At 44.5% G+C, this 14,772-nt stretch overlaps 1 protein-coding gene across 2 annotated transcripts in view; it reads left to right on the forward strand.

Annotated features, from left to right (window-relative positions):
• Window positions 1–12,034, forward strand: part of ccdc124 (coiled-coil domain containing 124) — a 25,429-nt gene extending 13,395 nt beyond the window's left edge. For both annotated transcript variants that reach the window (XM_048614111.1, XM_048614112.1), the window contains exons 3-5: window positions 7,603–7,792; window positions 10,092–10,203; window positions 11,692–12,034. In XM_048614111.1, the coding sequence (XP_048470068.1) occupies window positions 7,603–7,792; window positions 10,092–10,203; window positions 11,692–11,896 (507 nt within the window). In that variant the 3' untranslated portion in view covers window positions 11,897–12,034. The remainder of the gene's footprint in view (window positions 1–7,602; window positions 7,793–10,091; window positions 10,204–11,691) is intronic.
• Window positions 12,035–14,772: the final 2,738 nt, after the last annotated feature.

Consider the following 14,772-nt stretch of genomic DNA (forward strand, 5'->3'; position numbering starts at 1 on the left):
TTTTCCCAGCCACCATCAGTTCTGAGGAAGGGTCACCGGACCCGAAACGTTAACTCTGTTTTCTCCTTCACAGATGCTGCCAGACCTGCTGAGCTTTTCCAGCAACTTTGTTTTTGTTCCTGATTTACAGCATCCGCAGTTCTTTTGGTTTTTATATAGCGTGGGGTTAGACCCTGTAGAAAGTGCTCTCTACTTTTTAAACAGAAAGTAAAAGTTCCTCTACACTGTTCCCATCAAACACCCCCAAGACAGGTACAGCACAGGGTTAGAGACAGAGTTAAGATCCCAATACTCTTTTAAGCAAAGTCACAGACTACACTCACTCCATGCCAGGAGAGGGATAGCATGGGGTTAAATACAGAGTTACACTCCCTATACTCTTAAACTGAAAGTAAAGGTCTCTCTATGCCATCTACATCAAACATCCCAGAACAACCAGAGATATAAGGGGAGTGCCACACTATCCAAGGTGCTGTCTTTCAGATGAGACATTGAATTGAAGCCCCATCTGCACTCTTGGATAGAGCGAAAAGATATCACACAGTATTTCCAGGGAGAGGAGGGAATTTCCCCTGTGTCCTTGAATCAATATTTATTTCACAACCAGAAACACTAAAGCATTCAATCATGTTCTGCTGTGGAGTCTTAGCTGTGCATAGTTTGATTATTGTTATTATTTTGGGTTAAAGCGACTGGACTTTCTTCAAAAAAAGGTTCTTGGCTGCAAACTGCTTAACACCTACAGAGAATGTGAAAGTGCCGACTGTTTATAAATGTAAATCCTTTCATGTTAGCTGCTGTGTATTTTTAGCACCGTCTCCCTGTGGTGTACAAACATGCAGTAGGCGGTGTATCTGAAATACTGGTAGGCAGGGACTGTTTAGAAAGGCCAATGCTGGAGCTATTGGACTGTACCTATTTGCAGCTACAGGCCATTGCCACTGGGTGGCAGAACTGCTCCAGCTATTGTGGGCTTTGGCAGGGCCAATGCAGTTTATCCCAAATTGTTATACCTATGTCCAGAATTTGTGGGAGAATTCCTCTATGCAGCTCTCTCTGTCTCTTATGAAAGATAGAATATGGTTCCACAGAATTTCACCTCCGCACCTGTTGTGCATCAGTGAACTGGGAGAATTTGTATTTGCATATTGTCTTTCATGTAATAAAAACGTAGAAAATAGGAGCAGGAGCAGGAGCAGGAGTAGGACATTCAGCCCATCGAGCCTGCTGTGCCATTCACTATGATCATGTTCGGCCAGTGAGCTCAATACCCTAATCCTGCCCTTCCCCATACTACTTGATCCCTTTAGCCACAGAGATGTATCTACCTCCTTAAAAACTGACCCTACGAAGAACGTCCCACCCAGACCCATTTCCTTACCCCATCCCCACATTTCCCATGGCTAACCCACCTAACCTGCACATCTTTGGACCGTGGGAGGAAACCCACGCAGACCCGGGAAGAATGTGCAAACTCAACACAGACAGTTGCCCAAGGATGGAATTGAACCCTGATCCTTGGCACTGTGACGCAGCAGCGCTAACCACTGAGCCACCATGCTGCCTGACATGATCTTAGCCAGTTGCTCGGAGAAGGATGGAGTCAGTAACTAGCGAACAGAGTGGGGAACCAAAAACAGTTACTTTAGTCTTTCAGTAATGGATGTCAAATAAATCTCTTTCACTGTTGCCAAGTTCAGAGAGGTGATGGTGAAAAAGAGCTGAGTACCTATTGAAAGAGATGCTTTGTACATATTCAGCAAGACCTGGACAATATGCAGGTTTTGGTGACAAGTAACGTTTGTGCCACACAAGTGCAAGGCAATGACCATCTCCAACAAGAGAGGATTCCACCATCACCCTCTGCACGCAGGTGCAGCTTGTGGTGAAGGAAACCAATGGAGTGTTGGCCTTCATAGTGAGAGAATATAAGTACAGCTGCAATTTCACCATTGCATAATGCTGTCCCCCTCCACTCTTCACATCAGCTCCAATGAAGAGTCATCCAGACTTAACGTTAGCTTGCTGTCCCTCCGTGGTTGCTGCCTGGCCTGCTGTGATTTCCAGCATTTTTTTGTTTTCAGTACCGATTCTAGCATCTGCACTAATTTGCTCCAACAGCTGCAGGGATGTCTTGCTGCAACTGTACAAAACATTGGTAGGATCGCACTTGGAGTATTGAGCACAATTTCAGGTCTCCTTATCTGAGGAAGGATGATCTGGCTACAGAGGGAGTGCAAAGAAAATTTACTAGGCTGATTGCTGGGATGGTGGGACTGATGTACAGTGAGAGACCGGATTGATTAAGACACTCTTCCCTAGAGTTTAGAAGAATGAGGGGGGATTTTGTGGATACGTTCAAACATCTATTGGGACTAGACAGGGTTAATGCAGGAAAGACGTTCTCGATGACTAAGGAGCCCAGAACCACTGGTCACAGTCTAAGGATGGGCATTTTGAGATAGAGCTGAGGAGAAATTCTTCACCAAGAGAGGGTTAAGCCTGTCACTGGAAACTATTGAGTCCAAAACCGTTAAAGACTCTCAAGAAAGATGTAGTTATAGACCTTAGGACTAAAGGGATCAAAGGATTTGGGAAGAAATTGGGCACTGAGGACTATATTGGCTGATCAGCAATGATCATGTTGAATTGTGCAGCAGGCTAAGAGGGCTGAATGGCCTTCTGTTTGTATATTCAATGTTTCTTGATGTTCAACGGCATTACCAATGCTGAGTTCCTCACTGTTAATATCCTGGTGTTATCATTGACCCGAAGCTGAATTGGACTAGGTATATAATTACTGTGGTTATAAAAACTGGTCAGAGGCTAGGTATCTGTGGTGAGTAATTTATTTCCAGTCTCTCTGAAGCCTGTCCACCATCTACAGGATATAAGATGGAGTATTCCCCACCTGCTTGGATGTATGGAGCTCCCACAGGACTCCAGATACTCAACATCATCCAGGACAAAGCAGCCACTGGATTGGAACCACATCCACCACCTTCAACATTGACTTCATTCACCACAGACTCACAGTGACAGCAGTGTGTACTATCTACAAGATGCACTGGAGTAACTCACCAGGGCTCCTTAGAAAGCACCTTCCAAACCCGCAGCCTCCACTATCTGGAAGGATAAGGCAGGTCATAGGAACATCAACCACCTGCAAAGTTCCCTTCTGAGCCACACTCCAACCTTGTGAGGAACTATGTCGCCATCACTGTCACTGAGACAGAACCCTGGCACTCCCTCCCTAACAGGATTGTGGGTTTACCTACACCCTGTGGACTGCAGCGGTTCAAGAAGGCAGCTCACCACCATCACCTTCAGGGCAATTAGGGATGTGAAATAAATGCTGGCCCAGCCTGCTGCATCCACAACCTGTGAATGAACAAAAGGTAAAGCTGGATCTCACCAGCATTCATGTGAGAGTTAGTGCTGTGCCTTCAGGTGGTGGTGTTGAAGGGCAGCAAGTGGGTGAGAAAGAGAAGGGGGCCAAGGGTTAATCGAGAGCTAATGGTGTGGGAGCAGGAAGAGTAGCCATTGCTGCTGATTGCGTGGAATCGGGTGAGGGCAGCCTGGCTGACCGTGGAGAATTGGAGGAGGAGGAGGATGAGGATGAGGATGAGGATGAGGATGTGGTCATTGGGCTAGAGACTGCAAACTGGTCAAGAAGGAACGGTGAGGGAACATTAATCTTCGCACAGGATATCACTTTGTGACTTTGATACCATGGCAGTGACAAAAAGCTGATTTGAGCAATCAAAAATGGAGCTCTGTGAATGAGGGACACAGATTTGGGAGGGGAGACCACACTCACTTTGATGCAGAGAGTGAGGTTGGGAATAAAAACCGAAAGAACTGCGGAAGCTGTAAATCAGGAACAAAAACAAAGTTGCTGGAAAAGCTCAGCAGGTCTGGCAGCATCTGTGAAGAAAAAATCAGAGTTAACGTTTCGGGTCCGGTGACCCTTCCTCAGAACTCGGAAGTGAGGTTGGGAATATTTAATTGAGGGAGCATCTGTCCTGCAGTTGACTTACATCAGACATGCAGTTTCCAACAGTTCACTGGACAGTGATCAGGAGCAGGGACCCTGGTTCACTTTTCCCTTTTCTCTAACCCAGGGGTTACTAGTCAAGGGTCAGCAGCAAGAATGCCAGCAGATATCCCTCTTCTGTCCACACCACCCTCCCAACACAAATCAGGATTAAGTGCTCCCCTCACTCCCTACTCATTGGTCAGACTTTCCTGTGCAGTAACTGCACCTCTTGTCAGAGAGATTGAATTCGAGGTTAATGCAGCTCCGGTTCAATCAGCAGAGTAAGAGATGCACTTGTTCCATCTATCTCGGACTGGAATTGAAAAACAGAGGAGAGTAGCTCCCTCTCAATGCTCAGCTACAACAAGCTGTCTCCATGTTCCGCTAAGTATCGAGTGCTGATCCTGTAACTGTGTCGCTGTTGAATTTTTCAGTAAGTTACCCCCTTCTGCTCCTTGTTATACTAATGAGTTGTGACCAGTGCTTTTCCTTAATCACTCCAGAACCTTGGGTTTTAAGAAGTGGTGAGTCCAAGTGAGGAGTCTCGTGTTACAACCAACCTTTTATGCAATTGATCCTTGCCTTCATGAATATAAAATGTAGATTCCAACAAACCTCCTCTCTCCATGTTTCCGCTTCACCAAATTAAAAAGCTGCAATCTAACCCAGACTGGGCACTCTGCCCTCTTAGAATCGCTAACCCATCTTTGGACACCATTTCTCTGCTTGTTGTGTCCATCACCCATCGAGTTAAAATTCACCTGCAAATATCTGGAGCCAATTTTCTTTTTTAAAAAAAGGATAGACTTGCGTTTCACCCTGTCGTAGGCAATCCCCGTGTTGTAACAGTGTGTTACAGCTAACTATGTACTATTCTGAATTGTAGTCACTGTTTTAATGTAGAAAGCACAACAGTTAAATTGCACACAGCAACATCCCACTCCCAATGTGTTAAATCAGATTATTAGTCATCAACAGTGTTAGTTGAGATAAATATTGGTTCCAGAACATCAGGAGCAGCCCCTTGTCCCGTACTGGTATTTCTTTTTTGAAACAGTGACCACGGAATCTTTACAACCCTTAGAGGGGCCTAGTGGAATTTAGCTTAACCTCTTTCTCGAAAGACAGCACCTCTGACATTGCAGCACTCCCTCAATACTGCAGTGGGAGTGTCAACAGATCCACTGTCACTGGATTGGCACTGAATCTATAGCCTTCAACTCCGTGATTGGAATACTATCTACTGAGTCGAGCTAAATTCTGAGAAGTTAAATTGAAGGGCATCATGAAGAGGGTGGGTAAGTATTCTAGAGAGGGTATTGGAAGGATTGGATGGGTTGGACACTGACCATTCATAGTCACCTTAACCCCTTGCTGTGTTTGATGGGGATAGTGTTGAGAAAGCTTTACTGTCAGTTTAAAAGAGCAGAGGCAGCTTTACTCTGTATCTAACCCTGTGCTGTCCCTCTCCTGGGAGTGTGTATGGAATGTATCTCATTCGACGGGAACCAAGGTCAGATTTAGTTAAACCCAACCCCTCAGCTTAGCCCTGGTCCCCATCCCCTTCCTTTGTGATCTGGGCTATATCTGGTGGCTCAGTGGCTTAGTGGTTAGCACCGATGCCTCACAGTGCCAGGGACCTGGGTTCGATTCCACTGTCAGGCAACTGACTGTATGGAGTTTGCACGTTCTCCCCGCATCTGTGTGGGTTTCCTCCGGGTGCTCTGGTTTCCTCCCACAGTCTAAAGATGTGCAGGTTAGGGTGAATTGACCATGCTAAATTGCCCCTGATGTTCAGGGATGTGTAGGTTAAGTGTGTACACCATGGAAATGCAGGGTTAAAAGGAACAGGGTAGGGGCACGGGTCTGGGTGGGATGCTGTTTGGAGGGTCAGTGTGGACTTATTGGGCCGAATGGCCTGCTTCCACACTGTAGGGATTCTATGGATTTTCTCTGTCTAATTCTGCTCCATTTCTGAAACTGCAAAATAAAAAAGGTTTTATTAGCTAGCTCTGCTGCTGGATAATGGTTCTTTCTGTTAATTAAATCATTAAAATGATCATCTATTGGTTTTGAATTGTTTTCTTTCTGAACTTCATGTAATCTGTTATGGGAACCATTGGATGTACTGTACCTGGATTTCTAAAAGGTATTTGATAAAGTGCAACATGAAAGATGATCGCAGAAAATGAAGGCTCATTGTATAGGGCTAACATTGATATGGATAGAGGATTGGCTGGGTGGTAGAGAACCAGGAGCATGTATACGTGAGTCATTGTCTGTTCAGCAAGATGTAATGAGTGATGTGCCACAGGATCAGTGCTGGGGCCTCCACTTTTTACAAGTTCATTAAAATGAATAAAGAACCGATGGTACAGTAGCTAAATAAAAGTTGAAAGAACTGCGGATGCTGTAAATCAGGAGCAAAAACAGAAGTTGCTGGAAAAGTGCAGCAGGTCTGGCAGCATCTGTGAAGAAAAAAAATCAGAGTTAACATTTTGGGTCCAGTGACCCTTCCTCAGAACTGGTATAGTAGCTAAGTTTGCTGATGACACGAAGATAAGAAAGCAAATTGTGAAAAGGGCAAAGGAGACTATAAAGGGATATTGATAAGTTGTGAATGGACAAAGATATGGCAAATTGAGTATAATTTAGGAAAAATGTCAATTGTCTATTTGGAAGGGAAAATAAAAATTATGCGTATTACGTGAACAGTGAGCAGATACAGAGAGATCTGTGTCCTTGTGCATGAATTGTAAAAGATTACGACAGAGATAGAGCAAGTAATCAGGAAAGCTAATGTGATTGCTTATTGTGAGGAGAATCAAGTGTAAAAATGGGCATGTTACATTCCAGTTATACAGGGCACTGGTGAGAGCATATCCAAAGGACTGCGCACTGTATTGGTCTGCTAATTTAAAGAAAGTTATAAATGTATCAGAAGCAGTTCAAAGAAGGTTTATTAGCTTATTACTGGAGTGAGAAGTTTGTTTTTGAGGATTGGTTGAACTGAGTAGGCTTGTACCTGCTTGAGTTTAGAAGAGTAGAAGAAGGCTTAATTGAAACACAAGATCCTGAAAGGTCTTGACAGGTTAGATGAGGAAAGGATGTTTCCACTTTGTGGAAATATCTCGAACTAAGAGATCATTTTATCAAAATAAGGGGAGACCAATTGAAGACAGAGGTAAGGAGTTTTTTTTTTCTCTCTTGGGATCGTGAGTCTTTGCTACCTTCAGGAAGCGAGCTCCAGAATCTTAGTTTATATTTATGGCAAAGGTAGGTAGATTATTAATGAGCAAGAGTGTTAAAGGCTATCGTGGGTAGGCAGGAGTGTGAACTACTTGGACCAACCATGATTTTATTGAATGGCAGAGCAGGTTTGAGAGGCCTGCTCCTAATTCATATGTCCCTCAGCTTTTCCTTTTACGTGGTGTCTATACTGTTCCTCTCCAGCGGGGTCATATGAGCATTCCCATGCATGTTGACCTCTGTTGTGTTGTTGTCCTTCATCTTATTGACGAAATGGCATTTTCACTGTTTCTCCTCGTGGCCTTTGGTTATAGATGGAAAAGGAGAAGAAGCGAGTGGAACAGCTGGAACGCAAGAAAGAGATCCAGCGACTGCTAGAGGAGGAGGGAAGCAGCATGAAACCTAAATCGACCAAACCAATCACAGCGCCCAAGATAACCCGGGCCCAGATTGAGGAGACCATTAAAAAGGACAATGTGGGGCAAAGCACAGAGGAAGCAAAAGGTATCTCGGTGGTATCTGGAATAGCTGTTGTATACTCAGCATTGGATTTGGCAACCCCTTTCTGCATCTGGTATCACCAATTTAAGCTCCTCCTGGTCCACAAGTGCCTGTTTCATTTGTTGAAATTAACCTTTTGAGTTTATCATGTCCTGATCTCTAACCACCTCTAACTCTACAACCTGCCCACAAATGCACATACACCCTTTTTGCTATTATGGATTCGTGGGATGTTGGCGTCACTGGCTAGGTCAGCATTTACTGCCTATCCTTAACTGCCTTCGGGGCAATTAAGATTCAGGCACATTGGCTGTGTGTCTGGAGTCACATGTAGAGTAGACCAGAACTGCCAAGGACAGCAGATTTCCTTGCCTAAAGGACATTAATTAATCAAATGGGTTTTTTTAACAACAATTCGCAATGGATAGATGGTCACCATTGGGCTAGTTTTTAATTTCAGATTTTTTTATTTTAAATCACCATCTATCCTATTGAGATTTTTTCAGGTCCCCAGAATATTGGCCTAGGGTTTTGGATTATTTCTCCAGCGACATAACCACAATGCCATCACTATCTGAGCTGGCAGTTCTGCTCTGTTCTGATGCTCTGGAATTTCCTCCCTTACAAATAAAACTCCTTGCCCCTCTACCCCACTCTGTTTGTCAGCCAAGCTTTTGGTCATTATTCCTACTGTCTCCTTCGTTCGCCAATAGACTACCCACCTATGAAGCTCGTTTGGAAGCGTTAGTACAGTGACACTGATATATAAATGTAAGTTTGTTGTTTAGCTGCAAGGTTCACTGCTGCCCTGTCAAAGCTGATCTCAATCTGGGTAGATCTGAGGTATAGTCTTAGTGGTGAAAAAATCGGTGTGTACCATGTAGCACCTTCTGGTCGCTTGTCAGAGAGCACTACAGCTCCTCTGTCTGACTTGATGGATCTTAGTATCAAGGACCATTTTTCTCTTTCATATTGAATAATTTATTAAACCATCTCAGTTTTCTGATGATACAGTATGGTTCCTTGACTGTCTGCAGACCCACTACTTGAACACAGTTCCTGACATTCCTCGGCTGATTGACCTCATTACATTTGTGAAAATGACAGACCAATCTGGATAGATACTTGGTCTGATGAGAATACAAAGGGCTTTATATTGCCTCAAACCTGTGCTGTACCTGTCCTGGCAGTATTTCCTCAATGCTAACATCCCTCTAAAGGAAAGATCAGGTACTTTCTAAGTGGTATGAAGTTAAATACATACAGAGGTTGTCCAGAGAGACTTGGAAGTTCAAGTGCATAAATCTTTAAAATGTCATAATCAGGTGCAGAAAATAATCAGGAAAGCTAATGGAATGCTGGCTTTTATTCTAGAGGACTAGTACAAGGATGCAGATGTTGTATTGCAGTTGTACAAAACCCTGGTTTAACTCCACTCGGGAATGTTGTGATTAAATTCAGGAACCTTAGGAAGGATACACTGGCCTTGGAAGGAGTACAGTGTAGGTTTACAAGAATGATAACTGTCGTCTATTAGCGAACCAAAGGAGACAGTAAGAATAATGACCAAAAGCTTGGCTAACAGAGTGGGGTAGAGGGGTAGTGGGGTAGTGAGTTTTATTTGTAAGAGGAAATTCCAGAGCATCAGTAAATGAAGCTGAAGCAAAACTGCCAGCTCAAGTAGTGATGGCATTGTGGTTATGTCTCTGGAGAAATAATCCAAAACCTTAGGCCGATATTCTGGGGAACCTGGGAAAAATCCCAAAAGGATAGATGGTGATTTTAAAAAAAAAAATCTGGAATGATAACTGGACTTGGGGACTAAGTTATGAGGAGAAAATGTACAAATTGTGTTATCCCTCAGATTTAGAAGGTTAACCAGTGATCTGATCAAAGTCTACAAGATATTAACAGGGAAAGACAGGGTGGATAAACTATTTCCACTGGGGATTCTAGAACTAGTGACATAGTTTCAAAATTAGGGCCAGACAATTCAAGAGAGATGTTGGGAAGTACTTCTGTACGCAAAAGGTGACAGGGGTTTGGAACTCTCTTCCACAAACAGCAGTGGATACTGAATCAGTTGTTAATTTTAAATCTGAGAGAGAAATGTTTATTAAGCAAAGGTATTTAGGAATATGGGCCACAGATCTGCCACAATCTCACTGGTGGAACAGACTCTTGGGGGCTGAATGACCTACTCTTGAACCTAGGTTCCCCTCTGTGATTATACAATATTAAGCAGTACAGTGGAGGAAAGAAGAAAATTTCTGATAGTTGGAACTTGTTTTTTAAATTGCAGTGAAACAGATGAGCCATTTAGACATGCCATTGGAGGAGAATATTAATCGCATTGTACCCAACGAGGGAGATGTAGATGCCAGGACCATTGAAGATGCCATAGCTGCCCTGAGGTGAGTGGAGCGACACTATCCCTGTTTGTTGGGTGAATCAGATCAGGATCTGTAATAATCCTCTAGGTTTTAGACTTCCCAAGCTTGGTAAGTAAGGAAGGGGCACAGATCAGAAATAGCCTTACGTTAAAAGGCTGTTGGCCCCAAGCAGGCTGCCCGAGTCCCTTAGATTAACCTCCCCACACCCACAGACCCACCTTCCCACCTTCCCACCTTCCCACCTTCCCATGTCAGTAACAATTCCCTCCACCCCCTAGACTCCCTGATGGGACACCAGAATACAAGTGGGAGGAGTTTGTCCTTCAGCTGTACAAAGCTCTGGTTAACCACTCCTCAGGAACTGTGAGTGAATCAGTGTGCTGCATCGTAGGGGTTCTTACTAGCCTCTGAGGGAGTGCATCATAAATTTAATCAGAATGATTCTGGCCCACTAATGGTTGAGCTGTGTGCCAGTATTGCATGTTCTTTTTACCATCATGCTGCAATATTTTCTCTTTCAAGTATTGTCCAATTTTTGTTTAAAAACTCCCAAAGCATTGTTTTCACCCCCTTTTCAGGCAATACATCCTGGATCTCAACAACTCACTGTGTGGTCTGATTTCTCCCATAAGTCTTTCCCACCTTCTAAAATCTGCATACTGATCCTCCTGCCAAGGGAAAAGTTTCCCATTTAATCTATCATAGCCACTGATAATTTTGAAACACCTCAATGCAATCCTCCCCTAACCACCTCTGCTGTAAGGTGGACAACCCCAGCATAGAGTCGCTGATTGCCAGACTCTTCACCTAACGGAAGTTCCTCAGCCTTCGTGCCATTCTGGGAAATCTCTGCTGCACCCTCGCCTTAATATCCTCCCTAAAGTGTGGGGCCAGGAATTGAACTCACTACTCCAGATGGGGCCCAGTCCATGTTTTCTCGAGTTTCAATGTAGCCTCCTTGGTTTTGTGTTGTCTTCCTCCTGCTGTAAATCCCAGTGACCCATTGTGCAGTTGGAAGCCAACTTTCCTGATTCTGTGCTTACTATTCTCTGATTTTCTGACACGTGGACGGTTAAAGTAGCGACCAGCAAGCACCAGACAGTCTGTAGCAGCACACTGTTGACTAATATCACTGCGTCTTATTAATAGCAGAAACCTTGCACTCTCTCACGCTGACAGAACACAGCATTGACTCAAACATATGCTGACGCATTAACACATTTGCACCTTTGAGCATGTATTAACATATGCATGCAGACACACACACATACTCCTGATCATATCCACCTGTCTCAGATATTGTCTGTGTGTCTCTCTCTCTCTATCACACACACACCTGTTCTGTCACACACTGACAATGCACATAGCCTGTGTGCACACATTGATATTTTACGTGTACACATCATTCTTCTCACAGATGCTTGTTACATTATCGATCATGTGTACTTTGACACTTGTGTGCATTCTGAGTGAAATGTACATTATTAATCATAACCGCTGTTGTTTCAGCACGGGTCAGAGTGTGGATCATCACCCCGAGCGACGGTTGCGAGCTGCCTTCAATGCCTACGAAGAGGTAAATTTGCCACGGCTGAAAAAGGAGAATCCTAACATGCGCTTGTCTCAGCTCAAGCAGATGCTAAAGAAGGAGTGGATGAAATCGCCTGAGAACCCCATGAATCAGCTGCATGGAGCCTACAACACCAAGTCATAAGCCCGAGAGGAAATCTCTTGTGAACTTGAACCTAAACGTGAACATTGACCCAGTGGCGTGAATGTGATAGCAATTGGGTTTCTTCATTTTTAAAAAAAAATGCAAACAGCATAAAATAAAAGGAACTGCATCACTGTCCCAGTGGCTGCACTTTGCTTTAAACATCCATTTTACAGCCCAGACATTCTTTGCTGGAAATTTTCGATAGTGTATTCGTAGCTGCCAAATCTCCCTACCCACTTAAAACAACCCTCACCCACCCCGATGACTCAATCCCCTCAATGCAAACACCAGCATCAGTTTCAAAACTAGTGCCATTTCCATTGGCAATGCAGGAGTCCCTGGCTGGGAGATCACTTCCTCTTGAGCCTGGCCCTCTAGTCATTGAGGAGATAAGGTAGGGGTTGGAGAGGGAGAGGGAACAGGTGCACGGGGAGGTGGGTGGTGAAGGTTAAGGGTGGGTGAGAGAGACTGAATTTGAAATGGTATAGTTAAAGTAGCTGACCTGTGTCAGGGTCTGTCGCCAATGTGAGCTCCTTTCCCACTATTTAAAATCAAACTTGAGCAGATCCTTGCTTTCCTGGGTGAGATAGTAGTTGTTTTTTATTTTTGTTTTGGAGGGTTGGAATGTTGGTATCAGGAAATGGTCAGGTGTGCTCCAGGGGTGGCCATTGGCGGCTTCAGGGCTCAGTGGGTGGTTGATAAGTGAGGAAGTCAGGGGTCAGTGAATGGGGAGTGTTGGAGGAGCTCAGAGGTAGTTAGAGGGTTTAGACATCAGTGGTTGTTTGGTATGAGGCTTTCAGGGCTCATAGTTGCTGATGTTTGCCTTTATGCAAAGTATTTGATAGCAGGGAGATGCACCATCGGCTTTCTCTTCTGTAGGTTACAGTGTGTAACTGGTGAGGGAATGTCTCTCAAAGCTTGTATAATATTGGCTAATCAGCCCCTTTCCAGTTCCTTCCCAAGGAGCGCTATCGCCCTGAGACTCTGCTTGGCAAACATGGTGAGGATTTTGGATATAGACCGTGCAGGCATCTGTGTTTTTGAGATCTGACAGTAGTAACTGTGTCTGGGAGAAGACAGGGGCTGCCATTATGATTGCTACATTGCTGATAGTTTATTGATGAAAGAGGTGTACGAGGAAGCTGATTTTTCACTCTCGGATTCTAGGTGAGTTCAGACCAAGGTACAGGGGATATAAGTCACCATGTTCCTTGGGACTGTTGCCCATCTCGTCCAACTTTTCCCAAGGGCTTGGTTAGCCTTTACTGTCATCCTGATCTGCTTCCTGGCCCCCACCCTCAAAAAGCTCAGAGATGGGTAATTGAATCTATATTACCCCTGTTGGATTTTTTTTTTATTTGCTACGCTGGTCTTTAAGGGACATGGATTGTTTGTTGGCTTTTGATGTAAACCTTGATCAGAATGCAGTTGAGAAGCAGGGAATGGCAAACAGGGCTAAGTGGAGTGTCCACTGGAGATGAACAAGCCCACAACCATTGGGAGGTGTCAAAATCAAAAATGCAGCAGGTTTACGAAAATGAGGTGATTGCATTTGTCCACAGTGTGGTGCATCTCGGAATCTGACTGAGTGAGGGAGAGCACGGAGCTTGGAGAACATCTCGTGTGTGTGTGTGTGAATTCCCAAATGAAATTAAATACTGTGGTGAACAAATTGTTCACATTGTGGGATTATTTCATCAACCAAGTGCTAAATAAAAAGACACTTTAAAAATGGACATAAACGAAACTGAATCACTATCTTCCGTCCAAATCAGAAGGTTTTCTGGGAAGCAATTTGTTAAGGAGAAGGATGTTGTTGCATTAGATTTGAATCTTCCTTCCTGCTTCAGGAACCCATTGTCCCCCTCAAATATTCCCAGGTTAGGTACAGTGCAGGATTAGATACAGTGTAAAGCTCTCTTGACACTGGCCCCATCAAACACTGCCAGGCTAGGAGCTTTACAGAGTAAAGCTTCTTCTCCATTATCCTCAACAAACACTCCCAGGCCAGGTTAGACACAATGTCTGAGACCCCACCATCACCATCGCTGAATAAGTCCTGTCCCACTGGTAACACAGACCCAGCAGAGGTGGTGGCACATGGGATACAATCAGGAGGGAGTTGCTCTGGGAGTCGTCAACATTGACTCCGGACTCCATGAGGTCTATTGGCTTTCTGTTAAAAGTGGGCAAGGACACCTTCTCGTTACCATGGACTGTCCTCTCTTGGCATTCCTCCATGTTGGACAACACTTGGAGGAAGCATTGAGGGTGGCAAGGGCACAGAATGTACTCTGGTTGGGGGAATGTTAGTGTTCACCACTAAAAGTGGCTCAGCAGTGGCACTGCTAATCAAACTGGTCAGGTGCTAAAGGGCATAGCTGCTAGATTGGGTCTGCGGCCCCTGCTGAGGGGACCAATAAGAGGGAAAAACATAGTTGACCTCATCCTTACCAATCTGCTGAATGCAGATGCATCTGTCTGTGACATTATCAGTAAGAGGGACCATCACACTGTCCTTGAGACAACTCCAGCTTTTGCATTCAGAAGATACTCTGGCATGTTGTGTGGCACTATCATCATGGTAAACCAGACTTCGAACAGATCTAGCAACTCAAGACTGGGCATCCATGGGGCGCTGTGGGCCATCAACAGCAGCAGAATTGTACTCCAGCACAATCTGTAACCTCATGGCCCGGCATATCCCCCACTCAACCGTTACCATCAAGCCAGAGGATCAACCCTGGTTCAATGGAGAGTGAAGGAGAGCATGCTAGGAGCTGCACCAGGCATCCCTGAAGATGAGGTATCAACCTGGTGATGCCTCCAAACCAGATGACTAACCAGCCAAACTGCGAAAGTAGCAAGTGATA

Source organism: Rhincodon typus, chromosome 29 (genome assembly GCF_021869965.1).
Source record: "Rhincodon typus isolate 14 chromosome 29, sRhiTyp1.1, whole genome shotgun sequence".
NCBI lineage: Eukaryota > Metazoa > Chordata > Chondrichthyes > Orectolobiformes > Rhincodontidae > Rhincodon > Rhincodon typus.